The 14,941-nt window shown below is 36.7% G+C and overlaps 1 protein-coding gene across 1 annotated transcript in view; it reads left to right on the forward strand.

Annotated features, from left to right (window-relative positions):
• The window catches only part of LOC122805670 (serine/threonine-protein kinase D3-like), a 1,097,474-nt gene that overhangs the window by 551,583 nt on the left and 530,950 nt on the right, over nt 1–14,941 (forward strand). Inside the window, exon 2 of the mRNA XM_044075994.1 lies at nt 2,961–3,099. Within this exon, the coding sequence (XP_043931929.1) occupies nt 2,961–3,099 (139 nt within the window). The remainder of the gene's footprint in view (nt 1–2,960; nt 3,100–14,941) is intronic.

A 14,941-nucleotide genomic window follows, 5' to 3' on the forward strand; every position in this document is an offset into this window, starting at 1 on the left:
ATTAGATGCAAAGTAATGGTGATAACCAGGAATGGGTACAGAACCCAGCAACATTGCTGAGGATGTCTCTGAACTGCATTATTAATACTAGCAGCATTTTTTCAGACTGCATCTAGCCATTCCCTGGATATGACATAACACAATGCACCCTCTCATGTGCTTGTGGGCACAATGGCACTACAGTAATGTTATTTTAACAGTCCACCCTGATGTATCTCCTTAGCACATATCAGTATATCAGTTTCATTTTATACATATTACATCTGGTGATAATTTAACACACTTAAGCACATCTCTTTCAAGGAGATCTCAGAAGCACCATTTGTTTCCGTGACTGCTTAGACCCAAAATGGTAAATGGGAGGTCCAAATCAGGCTTGCAGGAGGCTGCCAACAGTTAATATTTCTCTGGGTGTGCTGAAAGCTGTACAACTTTCACTACTACTACCACTAGTGTAACATGTAAGAATGGTCAAACAACCTACCTTGCTGTGCATCTTTTCTGGTTTAAAGTTTCCTGCCTAAATGCAGCCTGTAGCACTGTAGATGTATGGCTGCCTGACTGTGCTCCCTATAAGATGTCTTCATTCTACAAGGACATCACCTCTTCCTTACTTTACAAGTCCTATGATGAGGGTCCTCTCCCTGTTTGCCATCTGCACATTTATATGTTGGCAGAATCTCATGCACTGCTCTGTGCCCCCTAAAATGAGAGGAATTTGTGCTGGATTCCACATGCAAGCCTCACATGTGGGGCCACAGCTCATACTTCTGTCCAACCCATTAGGCTAAAGAATCCTTTGCTTGATGCCACATGCACTCTTTATAGATGGTGCCACAACTCGCACTGTTCTGCACATTCTAAGGTGAAAGTGTCCTTCTTCTGAGTGCCACACGTACCCCTTACATGTTGGGCTATAGCCTGAACTATGAGATTCCATGCTCTTCCCAAGTTACTGAACTGGTTATCATGGACGATGTTATGTCAGGACCCGGACCTCATGACTAAAGGCAAATGTAATAATAATGGATAGATTAGAGTAGACAGTTAATCAGCATGTTTTTCAGGAGGTTGGAGGAAAACAGAGTATCCAGACTAACCCCACACAGACATGGGAAGAACATGGAAGCTCCATAGCTCAGGCTATTATTAAATTAAAAGAAAAAATTAAAAACTTGCTCTGTGCCTCATATGATATACATTCCCTGTACATCCTTGCAGAATCCTTTACAGTCTACAGGTGTGCTGTGTCACACATGCTGTTCTCCGTCCCTTCCTGAATGCGTGTATTACCTTATGGAGGGGAACAGAGGTTGTCTGTTGTGAACTCCTCCCCCACTGCACTTTCCTGTCTCCCAACAATGATTGAGTGTTGCTCAGCTCACTGTTGCAAAGAAAGGTGTATTGAGCAGTTAAGTTGTTGTTGGTCTTTTCGGCTTTTCATGGTTAGGGGTCTCCGCAGCGGAACTCCGGTCCGCTAATTATGGGCAGTCGATTTTTATGGTGCCAAGTTGCCAGCCCGACACCCAACCTTCAGTGAAGGCACTCCCATTCACGCATGTCTATCGGAGGCCACTTGACCGCGGGGAGGACATGCAGACTCCACACAGAAGGCAATCCAGCCAAGAATCGAACAGGAGAACCTCTTCTGTGAGGCAACAATGCTACTGCTGTACCACCGTGGCTTATTGAGCAGTTAAGTACAGTGTCCATTTCAGATTACAACAATCTGTAAGAGGCTCCAGATGGATACACAGTTCTGTTCAGTCCTGCAAATGAGATGACCACTATACTGCCCCTTCATTCAACCAGTATAGATTTTTGAAAAATAAAATACTATAAAAAAATGAAAACATAATGTGGCAAACATGCTGGCCTTGGTTCAAGCCTTTTACCCTTCTAAAAATGAAAATGCTTTCAAAGAGATGAAAACAATTGTACCACTCAAGTTTTTCTGACTTCTAGTGCTCCTAACTTTGCATTTAAATTTTGCCTTGTAGCTCATAACATTTATGACAAAACAGTGGGTGTTAAAGTCATTATATAATTCCAGGTATTACAGTTATATACTTGTTCATCACAAAATGTAGAGTAACACAAATCTTCTAACTTTATAAACATTCTTAATAAATACTGCCAATATTTAAACATTGACCTTGATTTTTGGGCTTTTGGCCCTGATTAACTTTGGCTTTGTTCCTGAATTCTGAGAAAAGAGGAGGACAGCTAAACATATTGTGAGAAAACTGAAATGTCTATCAAAATAATAAATTATGTTAAAACAGAACTGAAATATTGTATGTTTCAGGATTTACACTGATACAAAAAATCTGTATTTGCTACCTTACTACACTGCAACAATATACTTATCAATTTCTAGAAAGAAGTCCTGCCTGTCATATATTGTGCATCTTATCAAATGTTTGGCTTTGGAGACTACATCCAGATGCTATGCTTGCAAAATCCTATTCAGAACAGAACCATCCACAGTCTGTTTATGCCAGCTAAATGTTATATCTGTAATACTTTTTTGCTTGTTTGTAAAATGATATTTTTCTTCAACATAATCAGATTACTGTATTTTAAATTATCACAATAATAAGGAAAAACATCTAACATCCAGTTACGTGTGTTGTATGGAGACAAAAGTATAACAATTTAATTTATGTCTTGATTGTTTTACTTTTAGCTCATTTCAAATACAGTCTGTTGCTTGTAAAACCTTTAATTTTAATCAACGGAAATTCAGAATCTTCTAAATCATGGTATTTGTAAATGTGTCTCATACTATAGTTGATATGTCATAATTTAGCAGTGTCAGTGCTAGAGCTGCTGACATCTGCACGAAGATTAAAAAGGTGTAGGATTTCAGGTTACAGGTGAAGATAAGCACTAAAGCAAATTTGTAAATTTCTACAATTCTTATTTATTTATTTTTTTTTTATTCTTTGATGTCACAGTTCTTGGAGTTTGGATTCTTTGGAATTAGGGATAAGATTCTTCTCTTTCGACATGATCTTACTTCAGACAACATCCTTGTTCGCCTGACTCCGAATGACAACGTTAAGGATGGAGACCTCATTGAAGTGGTTTTATCAGGCAAGTGACTGTTTAGATGTATGTTGTATCATGCTTCAGTAGTAGCCAGAGCAGCATAGTATAGGCCTAATGCAAAGTATGGGGTTCAATCACACTACATAAGCAGCATACATTTATTAGTTAAGGTATACCCTCCTCGGGGATTGACATCATGCAATCTAACTCAATTTTATTGATGCTATCACAACAGGTATATACATGATACATCTTTTAGTATCATGCTTTTTGTTGGGGAGTGCAACACCCCCATATACTCCATGCAGGAGGCTTTACCTCTGCACCCATAAACATAATATAATTGCCACTAAGGTTGTTGCATCTTAAGGCAAAGATAAAACCCTGACCATAAAAACTGAGGAAGCAACATATGATTCAGCTAAGCAACACTAGACACTGCATAAATGCTTGTATATTCTCCATTTTTCTTCAGTAGCCTTTACTAGCCGAGTCACTATCTCACATGTTTTGTGTAAAAAGGGAATCTATTTAGCATCAGTTTCACCAGTGGCCGATCTTTAAAGCAGTTCATAAATGTATATTAAATGTGAATACTATCCATAAATGAAATTGTCAGAATTATTTTTGCTTTTATCTACTCTATTAGTGTGTTTATGATTTCGCTAACACTACAAATTGCCTTGCAAAAGGAGTAATGCCTTGTGTTTAGCAGAACTAGCCTGCTTTTCAAATAAAATGGACAAATAAATGAAAGAGCAGAGCAATACATTTCACAGCTATGAGGTATGTAGAGGCACATATGCAAAACAACAAATAATGCCATAGAATCGTATCTTCTCAATCTGACTGGGTAGGTCAAAACATTTATCACACAGCTGTTATTTTTTTTTTGTGTGTCAGTTGGACACCTATTCTAAAGTCTTTGTTCTAGGTTGTCTAGTGGGCAAACCACACATAATTAGATGGAATTTGAAATGGATGCTGAGTAAATTTCACACTACTGTCCACTATCAGAAAAAAATCTGTAACATTACTGCCATTTTTGTTATGTTAGTTAGACAAAACTATCAGCAGCAAACTGCGCTACAGGCATGCCTGAAATCTATGACAGATGATGGTAAAAATGTAGAACAGCAAACCATCTGTGAAAAGTAGATGTTAGCTGTTTACCTGGTATCTGTTTATACAGCTGTATGTGCTTCTCCCTCCCAGAAAATGGCTCTTAAGTGACATAAAACGTAATGTGATGGATGCCAGAGTTTGATGATGATGATAATTTCCTAGTGGTTAGAAAGAATGGTGGTCCAAGCTTAAAGAAGTCACTGATGGTACATACTTTTAACACTAAGTTTGTGTCTCAGAAATTCCATTAGTAGTAGCAGTTTTGTGTGTTATAATAGAATTCTTTGACTTTTGGTTTGGGTGATTAAAGCTTTGTATTTTTCTTTTATTTGGTTTGGGAATTTACATTTTTATCAACGCATGCAGCCTTTGATTTACTGGTGTGATAAGGATACTGTTTCTAACCTCCTGCCTGTACTTGTGTCAGAATCATTAAAAAACAGAGAAACTAGTTTTCTTAAAACTTCATTTATGATGTCAGTTACAATAATTTTCAAAAGTCATGAAACCCAGTTAATGTTCCAAAGCAACAAGCCTTTATTCATCACAGGCAAGTGATCTTGAGTAACAAAAAATCTGAAATATTTTAACAATGTTAAACATATCATCTTTTATATACTTAGACGTAGGTGTGGAAAATATAAGTATTGTTTAATTTTAAGCCAGCCTATTCATGGCAAAGAATGCAAACAAGACTGTAAAAGTACATTCTACAACAGCAAGTACCCACCCCCACACACTACTACTGATTAGGTCAAACTAAATCCTAGTTAAGGAAAACACTACCTATCTATTTTTAACCCACATTTGAAGATCAGGTATTAAGAAAAGCATAACATATAAATAAAAAGATTTTTAACTAAACTTGATTTCATCTAACTAATGCAATAAAGCCTTCATCAGTTCTGTGACAAGAGCTAAAATAAAGAAAAACACATAGCATAAACATAATTAAACTAGAACACTATAAATATAAAAATACAACTATCTAATAATATCTGTCACACTGCCAGCCCAGCTATCTGGAATTTTGTAAATAATTCTATGTCATTTGTGAATATTGATATGATTTATACGGGTCTTTATTAGATAATCGAACTTTCAAAAGTCTGACTGTTATATGGTCGACGCCATATGATCAAATTTTAAAAGTTTGAAAATCTAATAAAAAAATAAACTACACAAATAACCTACCTGAATGTTTTAAGCAGGGATCACCCCCCTTGCTCTTTAAATATACCAACTCTGAGATCGCACTACAGTGCAGAATAGGGAAATCTTCCCATTCTGTGTTGTACGGAGATCTCCGTTAAAATGTTCAAACTTTCAAAAATTCGATCATATGGTGTCGACCATATGACAGTCGAACTTCTGAAAGTTCGATCATCTAATATAGACCCGATTTATACAGAAGAGTGTGTAAAGTACTGAGCTAAAATGTAACCACAGCATGCCCTATTGGAATAGAACAGGAATGTACCTGCGCTATTTTGACTGTTTAGATGTATATGTTTAATGGAAACTAGAACATAGAGGGTTAACTTGCAAAACTTCAAGAAAATAGTTGAAATTAAATTGTTTCATAACCACATAATAAAATAGATGCTATCTCTCAGTTTCAGTCCAATAGATGACACAATGTCTAAAGATAGAAGTTTTTTGTATTGTCTTGAAAGAGAAGTAATTACTAGGTTTGAGATGTAGAAGTGTTTTATTGTTTTATGATTTACAGGATCTGCAAACATCTGAGAGATATGTATTTTTCACAGGGAGATGCTAAAATTCTGTTAGTTTCTGACAAAGGCATTTAGCTTGGGAACTGAAGTCAGGTGATAAAAAGTGAAGTCATCCAAGCTAACCCTACAGTAATATTTGATATTAATTTAAGAACTCTCTTAGAGAGAGACTGTGCATTTTGTATTTTGTCTTTGACCTAACAAGGACATCCATTCATCACTTCTGTCTGCTTGTTGTTCTGTATGTAAGTTTTTAGGGTATAGTAACTCTTTTAGATTCAGACAGGAATATAGTAAGGTGTAGTTTGGATGTTTTCTTTATTTATTTGAGACTGTCCTGCAATGTTGTTTTAAATATTTCCTGTGATTTTGAACTCTGATATAACTGATTGCTTACTGAGTATTGTGTTTTTATTTTATTATTTATTATTAAATATATTTAAACCTTTTAATTGTGGCTGGACTGTTTAGAGATATTTAAGCCCTTAGAGTATTTGCATATCTATTTGGTGATACTGTACAGGCCACTCCTAAATAGCCCTGCTCATGGTTAAACTACCATTTGGATTACTAGTAACATTACACAGTAAGATTGGACACCCTTTGTTAAGGGCCTTAAAGTAGCTAAGTATTGGCTTGTGGCAGATGGAACTACCTCATAGTCTGGGCAGAAGGGGGCATAGCTAATAAACCTGTGCCAGCTTTTCCCGGTGTGTGTGTGTGTGTGTGTGTGTGTGTGTGTGTGTGTGTGTGTGTGTGTGTGTGTGTATGTGTGTGTGTGTTTGTATATAACTCAAATCTCAAAGTGTGTGTGTGTGTGTGTGTCAGCTACTAGGGCAAGGACATGAAGCACTGGTTGGACATAGGGGGTGCTGGAGGTCTTAGCTTGGCCACTCAGCTGAGATCTCAACTCTATAGCTATGCCAGTGGGGAGTCTTACTGGAGATCTGGAGAAAGCAGGAGAAAGCAGCCCCAGACTGACTGTAATCTCTGTGTGCTCTTAAGGGAAATTGCACTTTACTGTGTGTGTAGTTGTCATCTTGCCAGTGTGTATGTTTCCCACTTTTGCCAATGGTGAGGATTGAGGCTCCTTGATTACTGGGCCAGTGTAGGGGAGTCATAATATATAGTACACATCCATCCATGTGTATTAGTGTGCATAAAAACTGAGTTATTAACAGCTCAGAAAAAGCGCAGTGCTGTCACAACAGTTTTCATGTTTACAGCCCTCAAAACATGTTTACATAATGAAAACTAGTAGAAAAAACACACAAAAATACAGAAAACAAGGCTGAAGTAAAACTAGTAATGTATAAAAGTGTGCTATTGTGTACATGGGGGAATTATACCAATACTGCATGGTAATAGCAGCATGAAGAAAACCAGGTGTGATGCAATAAATCTTATCAAAGCAGAATTGAGGTTAAAGAAAGTAAACATATATATATATATATATATATATATATATATATATATATATATATGTATATATATGTATATATACATGTATATATATATATATATATATATATATATATATATATATATATAGGTCTACTTCAGAATGCTGACTGTTCAGAATGCCAACTTTCATATGGTTGACACCATATGGTTGACATTCCGAAAGACCGACATCCTGAAATAGCATAATTTGCCTACCTGTAAACACAGTAAAATGTGTTATGCAGGGGGGCAAGCCCCCCTGCACCCTCCACGTCCCCTGCTACTTAAATATTCTCACTCTGAGATCACACTACAGTGCAGGAAAGGGGAATCTCCCAGTCCCATACTGTAGCGGGATCTCCGCTATCATTTACAGGCCTTTCAAATGTTCGCTCATATGGTGTCGGCCATAGAAGTTTCAAACATTTGAAAATTCAAACAAATGAAGGGCTCCCATATATATATATATATATATATATATATATATATATATATATATATATATATATATATATATATCATTTTTATTATTATTTAGTATATTTTATTACATAAAAATATTCCTGAAAAAAATTTCCTAAAAGCCTTTACAGATTGTGTGGCAGCTTATGTAAATTCAACACTCTTAATAAGGCAATAGTAGTAGTTAAGTCCTATTTTTCTGAATGCATTTAATTTCAACTGTCAGCATAGTTATTTTTTCTCCAGCACACCGCTGATGTCCCATTCAATCTCGTTCATCTCCATACAGTCCATAATGATAATTTTAAAATCAGAATGTTTGGGGTGTTCTTATAAGTGCTTGGATAAGGCGTTCCTCTGGCATTTATGTCTTATGTCAGAAAGATGATCTGATATCCTTCTTTTCAGTTTATATATAGTCTTACTCACGTAAAATGCAGGGCAATTATTACACATAGCCCTGTATGCAACTTTTTCAGTATTACAGTTACAACCTGTTGAAGATTTCACCATCTTTTTAAGATGGGGCACTCAAATGAATCAGACTCCATCAAGTATTCACAGAAAGTGCAGTTAGGTGGCCCACAGACTTTAGTGCTCTTGTTATCCTGGTGTTCCTTATTTTTCTTTTTCACATAGGTACGTATGCTTCTGCTCTTTTTATATACCGAAGTAGGGTGAACTCCTAAAACCCTTACAAGCTGCTGATTGTCAGTGAGGATGGTCCCGTTCTCCTTAGTAATGGCTTCAAATGTATTGAAATCCAAGGTGTAAGTTAGAATGCAACTGTCCTTACTTTTGTCTTCTTTTGGGTTTGGGTGTCCTCATTGCATAATTCTACCAAAAGGCCTATTCCACATGGGGTCATTGTTAGTTTTAACATCTCTAATGGGATCCAGAATCATATATAACATGTTTGATTCATATTCTCTGGTTAAGAAATAATTTTCAAGATCCTTCATATATTTGAGAAAAGAGGCCAAATCTGTGGTAATCCATGCTAATCTGTAGCCTTTTGATTTTATTACATTGCGCTTAGTTTTTACTGGATGTATACTGTGACACCCACCACTGCTACCAAGGAGCCTGAATCCTTACCACTGACACTGGAGAAGGACATGCACTTGGAATACAAATGGATGCACTTAGTATTTCCAGATGCAGACCTCTCTGCATCAAGTACAATTTCCCTTAAGAGCACACAGGGAACACACACAGCCTTGGGTCTGGATTTCTCTATATCTGTCTCCTTCCAGTTCTCCAATACGACTCCACACTGGTACAGCTGTAGGGTTAGGTCCTCAGCCAAGTCCTCCAGCACCCTCTCTGTAAACCTAGTGCTTCATGTCCCTGCCCCAAGTAGCTGACACACACACACACACACACACACACACACACACACACACACACACACACACACACACACACACACATTTAATTTTCACACACACACCTGGGAAAGTCTGGCACAAATTTACCTGCTGTGCCCACTTCTGCTCAGAGTATAAAGTAGTTATCACTGCCACCAGACACTTCACAATCAGGTACTCTACGGCTCTTAACAAAGGGTGTCCAATTATACTGTGCAATATTGATACTAATACAAATGGTAGTAGTTCACCAAGATGTCCTTCTGGAGTGGCCCACACAGTGTCACCAAATAAATATAAGTACTCTCAAAGGTTAGATACTAAGGACCAGCCACAGCTAAAGTTTTAAATATATTTAATAGTAAATAATAAAAGAACATGAAAATACTGAATACATATTCACAGTAAACCACAGAGCTCAAATCACAGAAAATATTGAAAATAATATTGATGGACAGACTCTTATAAATAACGAAAAACAATCTCTAAACTAAGCTTCACTATATTCTTCACTGAATCTAAGAGAATTTTCTGCTCTCTAATAACTTACTTGAGCAAGGCAAGATGCAATACATGAGCACTCTTTCTAGTCAGCCTCCAAAACAGAATACTCTATATTTTGAGATTTATCTTTGTAATATCTAAAATATAATTTCCAAGAGGGCTGGCAGAATTACCTTATCTGGTCACCTGACTATAGGTTCTCACAATATCTCCTTTTGAAATTTGAGACAGGAATTTAGCAGACTGTTACAATACACATTTCAAGCTTTTATGGCAATGCCTTGGATCCAGAAATATTTACAATATTCCCCTCTTCTTTACAAAGGCTAACAGATAATGGTTGACCCAGAAATACCATCTCCTGTCTTATCAGCACTGTGGGGTGCCTTTCAGTGATTTAACAGCTCATTTACATTTTCCTTGTTTTTCTTAAAATAAGCCAGCTGATTAACCTTTGCTGTGCCAGTTTCCTCAATTAAAACATATGCATTTAATTCAAATACCATAATACATGTATATTTCTCTTCATTCAACAGGGTGCACTGTTCATGCATTTTAACACAACACAAGCAAAGATCACAAATACATTTGCAGCACAAGCATCTGTACAGATCAGTTTGATATACAAATGACATATAGTTATTTACAAAATTCCAGCTAGCTGTGCTGGCACAAGTCATACATCCACTTCCCTACTTCTCCATGGCATGGCTGACAATATCTTCTATCATCACACATACTATCTCTATGAAGTACATAGTTCAAGCTTGTTGGCTTCCTGTATAAGTTATTAATTAATTTTTCTCTGTCTTTAGTAATACTGACAGTCATATCAAAGAACTGTGCTGACTCTGAGCTGATGTAAGTGGTAAATTTCAGGAAGGAGATGGATTTATTGTTGTAATGGTTAAACTCAGTGAGTTGTGATTTCTCACCTTGCCAGATTATGAATACATCATCAATAAATTGAAGGTAGCTGGTCATAAAACTCCTGTATTCACTTTGTAGTACAAATTCCTCCTCCCAATTGCTTAAGGCTACATTGGCTAGACTAGGGGCCATAGTCACACCCATGGCTATTCCCCTCATCTCTATGTAAGCCTGAGCATTGAAACTGAAAAGAATTGCAGATCAGCACCAAGTTTTTTAGCTGTCCCAAGCATTCAAGTTCAATACAGTACATGTGTGGTAACACAGTGTATAGGGCTTTAACGTCACTAGTTACCAAAATGCTTTGTTCATTCACATACACTTTTTTATTATTCTAAAAAAAATCATGTGAATCTAAAATAAAAGAGAAGTTATTTTCAGCAATAGGCTGAAAAATAAGAGCTAAGTATATAGCAGTGGCCTCTAATATGGAACCTCCACTTGCTATAACAGGTCTGTAAGGTGAAAAACTCTGGGAATTGTAACTTTAAGTTTTAAAGTGGCTTAATTGATTAATTTAACGGAAAACAGTATAAATAGAGGGCTTGCATGGCTTTCTGGTGTCTTGTCTGAAGAAGATCTTGATGAAAATGTATTATGCAAGTGGCGTTAATGCAGAAATAAGTAGTGGTTGTGCTTTACTTTTGGAAGTGGACATCTTTTGTGCTCAGTGGTAGCAACTTACTCCTGCTGTGTGGTGTGATGCACCTTGGCTTTGTTGGTTTATTAGATCTGTAAGGTGGATCTTCTTTATTCTTATGGGGTTTGGGAATTCTGAAAAACCAAGGTAACTTATGGTGAGGAATGTTCAAATACTCAAAAAAGTTTTCGCTAATAAGTTCTTCATTAAGCATTGTGGTTAGCTTATCTTTCAATTCTATATATGCAGTTTTAACCTCCTCAAAGGAATGTTTAGAATAAAACTCAGGTGTGTTCAGCATGCTCTCTATTTTCATTATATAACTGCCAGTATCTGTAACAAGTATGGCCCCACCCTTATCAGCCTTCATAATATGTCTAGTTCTATCATTGCTCAAATTCTTAAGTGCTAATATATCATCTTTTGAAATACTATAAAACTTATATTTTGGTGGTGTTTTGAGAGCTTGTTTTATGTCAGAATCATTCACACTTATACAATCACAGTTATAGGATTCTAAGATAACTATTCAGACTCCTTCACATTTGTGTGCCCTCTAGATAACCATCAGCTGCCCAACTGCACCATTTTTCCTTAGTGTTCCTGGTACTACCCCCTGTGGCTGGGACCACAGAGTTCTGCAGGGGAAATGGAGTGCAGAAGTCTGCTGCATCACATACTTAGGGCCTGAATGCCAGGGAGGATTTTTTGGTGTACCTTACTGGGTGGGGCTAGTGACATGACACTCATCATTTGCATACAACTTCAGCTAGATACACTCCCACCCAGTCACCGGGATGTGGCTTCATTTTGGAGATAAACCCCTTCCAACTTCCCACTGCAAGAGTAGAGAGTAGGAATACTTGTTGAGGAGGTACTATGGGGTCATTCTTAAAAAAAGACAAGTGTTGTTCTCATGGCAGTCACCGGAAAGTCAATCTCATCTTCATGGGAAGGGTGTGGTAGCCATATAATGAAATGAAATTTGCAGAAGAATGAAGTCTACCTAACAGAAAGTTAAGCCTTCATGTGTAGTGTACTGGATAATTTAACTAATAAATCATAGTTTCTTATTTATAACCTTTAATAAGAGAGCACCCTTTTTATGCTTGCACAACTTGTTAAGCTGTGTGTTAGGCAGGGTGTCAGGAAAACAGCTTGAAGCAAATGACAACTATAGTTGGACAATATCTACATAAAATCTAAGATGTACAATTGAAGAATTAAAGTGGAAAACAATGGGAAACTACGTACTGCAAAGGCCTTCTTGTTACCAACAAGTTGATCACAAGACTGATAGCTAATTCTGTAAAGGAAAACCTAAACTTTAAGCACCAAGAAGACAGGATGTGTAAAATGGAATATCATTATTGGCAAATTAAAGCTGTTCAGTACACATTTTTGGTCTAATGTCCTAGCTGCCTCATTTGGAGGTAATTAAAGTGAATGTTAAGGATCACAGAAGTTCATTTAATGAATAAACATCCATTTCATATCCCAAGTGTGAAAAAGGACCTGCTTTTATTAATTATTAAGAACACTTTTTTAACTTATCCCAGCTTATATTTTCATAACCTTAGAGCAGAATATTACTGGATTCTGTCATATACATTTTTCCTTCCATAATCCCTAATCTAATTCATTGTTATATGCTACTTTTTAACGTTAATGGCTAGATTTCTGTAATTAGTGGCCTAGAAATAATTCATTTGCTCTTGTAATAAAATAGGCACAGTTAATTCAAAGCATGACTTGAGTTACTCTCTATGAATGTTGTGTGAAACTAGTTTTATCACTGATAAGTTATTTGTTTGATTGAATATATTTTCATGCAGTGTTTAGTTAGTCTCATGAGGGTATTTAAAACCTGCTGGTGCTGTAGTGTAGTACTAATTAACACAGCTAGCATTTTACATTTTTTCCCAGTTGTACATAATTGGACTACAAATGCATTTGAAATACATGTTTGGTGCAGACACATTTATTTCAGATGCTATGTAGTCCCTTTATATAAAACAAGAACAAAATTACTAATACTGTCTTGTATTAATTAGTGCTAGTGTATGGCTCTAGTCAGTTCTGAGTGCCCTCATGGCTTTTTCTGTTGATAAACTTTAGTATTTATTCACAAGTGATAAGAAAACAATTTCTAAATTGCAACTGGAATAGTGCATTTCTAAACTTCTACCACATGCATAACAAAGACTGTCCCCATACCAGTGATGAACAAACCAAGTACAGTCTATGACATCATGCTGTTTTTACCAAGTGAAAGTCAGCTGCAGGGATAGCCACCTGACAGTGTAAACCTTACCTGTAGATGAATGTCACTGTTGAAGTGACACCCCAACCCCATGCATAAAAATGGGAAAAAGGGGTTGTGGGTAGATGGATGGATTTACCGACTGAAAGTGTCTCACACTCTTTTGCATTTCTTTGTATTATGTCTTGTATTCTTATATACTAAACATGATTTGACAACTGTGTAATAATCTTAAATATGTCAAAAAACCTCACAGTTAAAGCAGTTTTTGAACTTTAGTTTAGCTTTAGTTTGATAGGAAAACAGTCATAGATTCATAGGTTCATAGGTAGGTACTAGGCTATCGGCCCAAGGGCCTACGTAAGCCTAGCCAACAAGGTTCCCTGGCTTACGCCACCCAAGAAAGTTATTTTCCTGTGCCACTGTCGAGCAGAGATATAGAAGTGATCCCTGGGGTGCATTTCCTATTTTCCATCCACTCATCAAGATTTTTCTTGAAGAGTGCTAATGAAGAACTTTGCTTGACATAGATGGGTAGCCTGTTCCAGATTATGGGAAGTCTCTGGGACGGGAATCTATCCCTCCAGCATGTCCTGTTTATTGTGGTGACAAGGTTTAGGTCCCTAGAGTGTTAAAATACTATACAAAGACTTTCTGGATTTTAACAAATTACTTTCAAATTATACCTACCACTCCAGAAGCCTTTCCCATCAAAGATAGGCTCTATATTTTCATGAAAAATTATAGCATTCTATCAAATATATTTTTGCATCTTCTAAGACAATCCCAGTAAGAAATATTACAGTAAATACTTTTAGTTCCATTGTCAAACAGAAGTCTCGCCAAAACATTTTTACATTGATCATTTTATGGTCTTCTAGAGTCACCAAGAACTTTGCCAAAGCCTGCTTCATGTGGCAGATGACTTTAAAAATCATATTCCCTAGAGATATAAAGGAAGATATGAATACCTAGCAACTGAAAAGTGCAGCAGCCTTTCAGCAGTGCTTTCCAAATGAAGCCGCTTGTATGGGTCTATATCACATCTTTGAACTTGTATAAGTTTGAACGATGTAATATCGAACCCAAAAGTCTGAAACCACACTATAACGAACACACAGAACAACGTTTTTTTTCCCCACAGAAAAGAAATCGCTATTCCCTAACAAAAAAAAAACATAAACCTTAAACTAAAACCAAAGTGGGGGACTTTGCCCCCCCCAAACCCCCCTACTTAAATATACAAACTCCAAGATCGCACCACAGTGGAGAAATAGCAAAGCCCTGAAATTGTCCCACCGATTTTTTTTCCCTGGGATAAATTGATGTGCTGTGGCTTCAATATTTTTGTGTTTCGGACTTTTGGGTTCGATATTACATCATTCAAACGTATATAAGTTCGACAATTTGATAT

Source organism: Protopterus annectens, chromosome 6.part1, assembly GCF_019279795.1.
Source record: "Protopterus annectens isolate FY-2018-M chromosome 6.part1, PAN1.0, whole genome shotgun sequence".
In the NCBI taxonomy this organism is placed as follows: Eukaryota; Metazoa; Chordata; order Ceratodontiformes; family Protopteridae; genus Protopterus; species Protopterus annectens.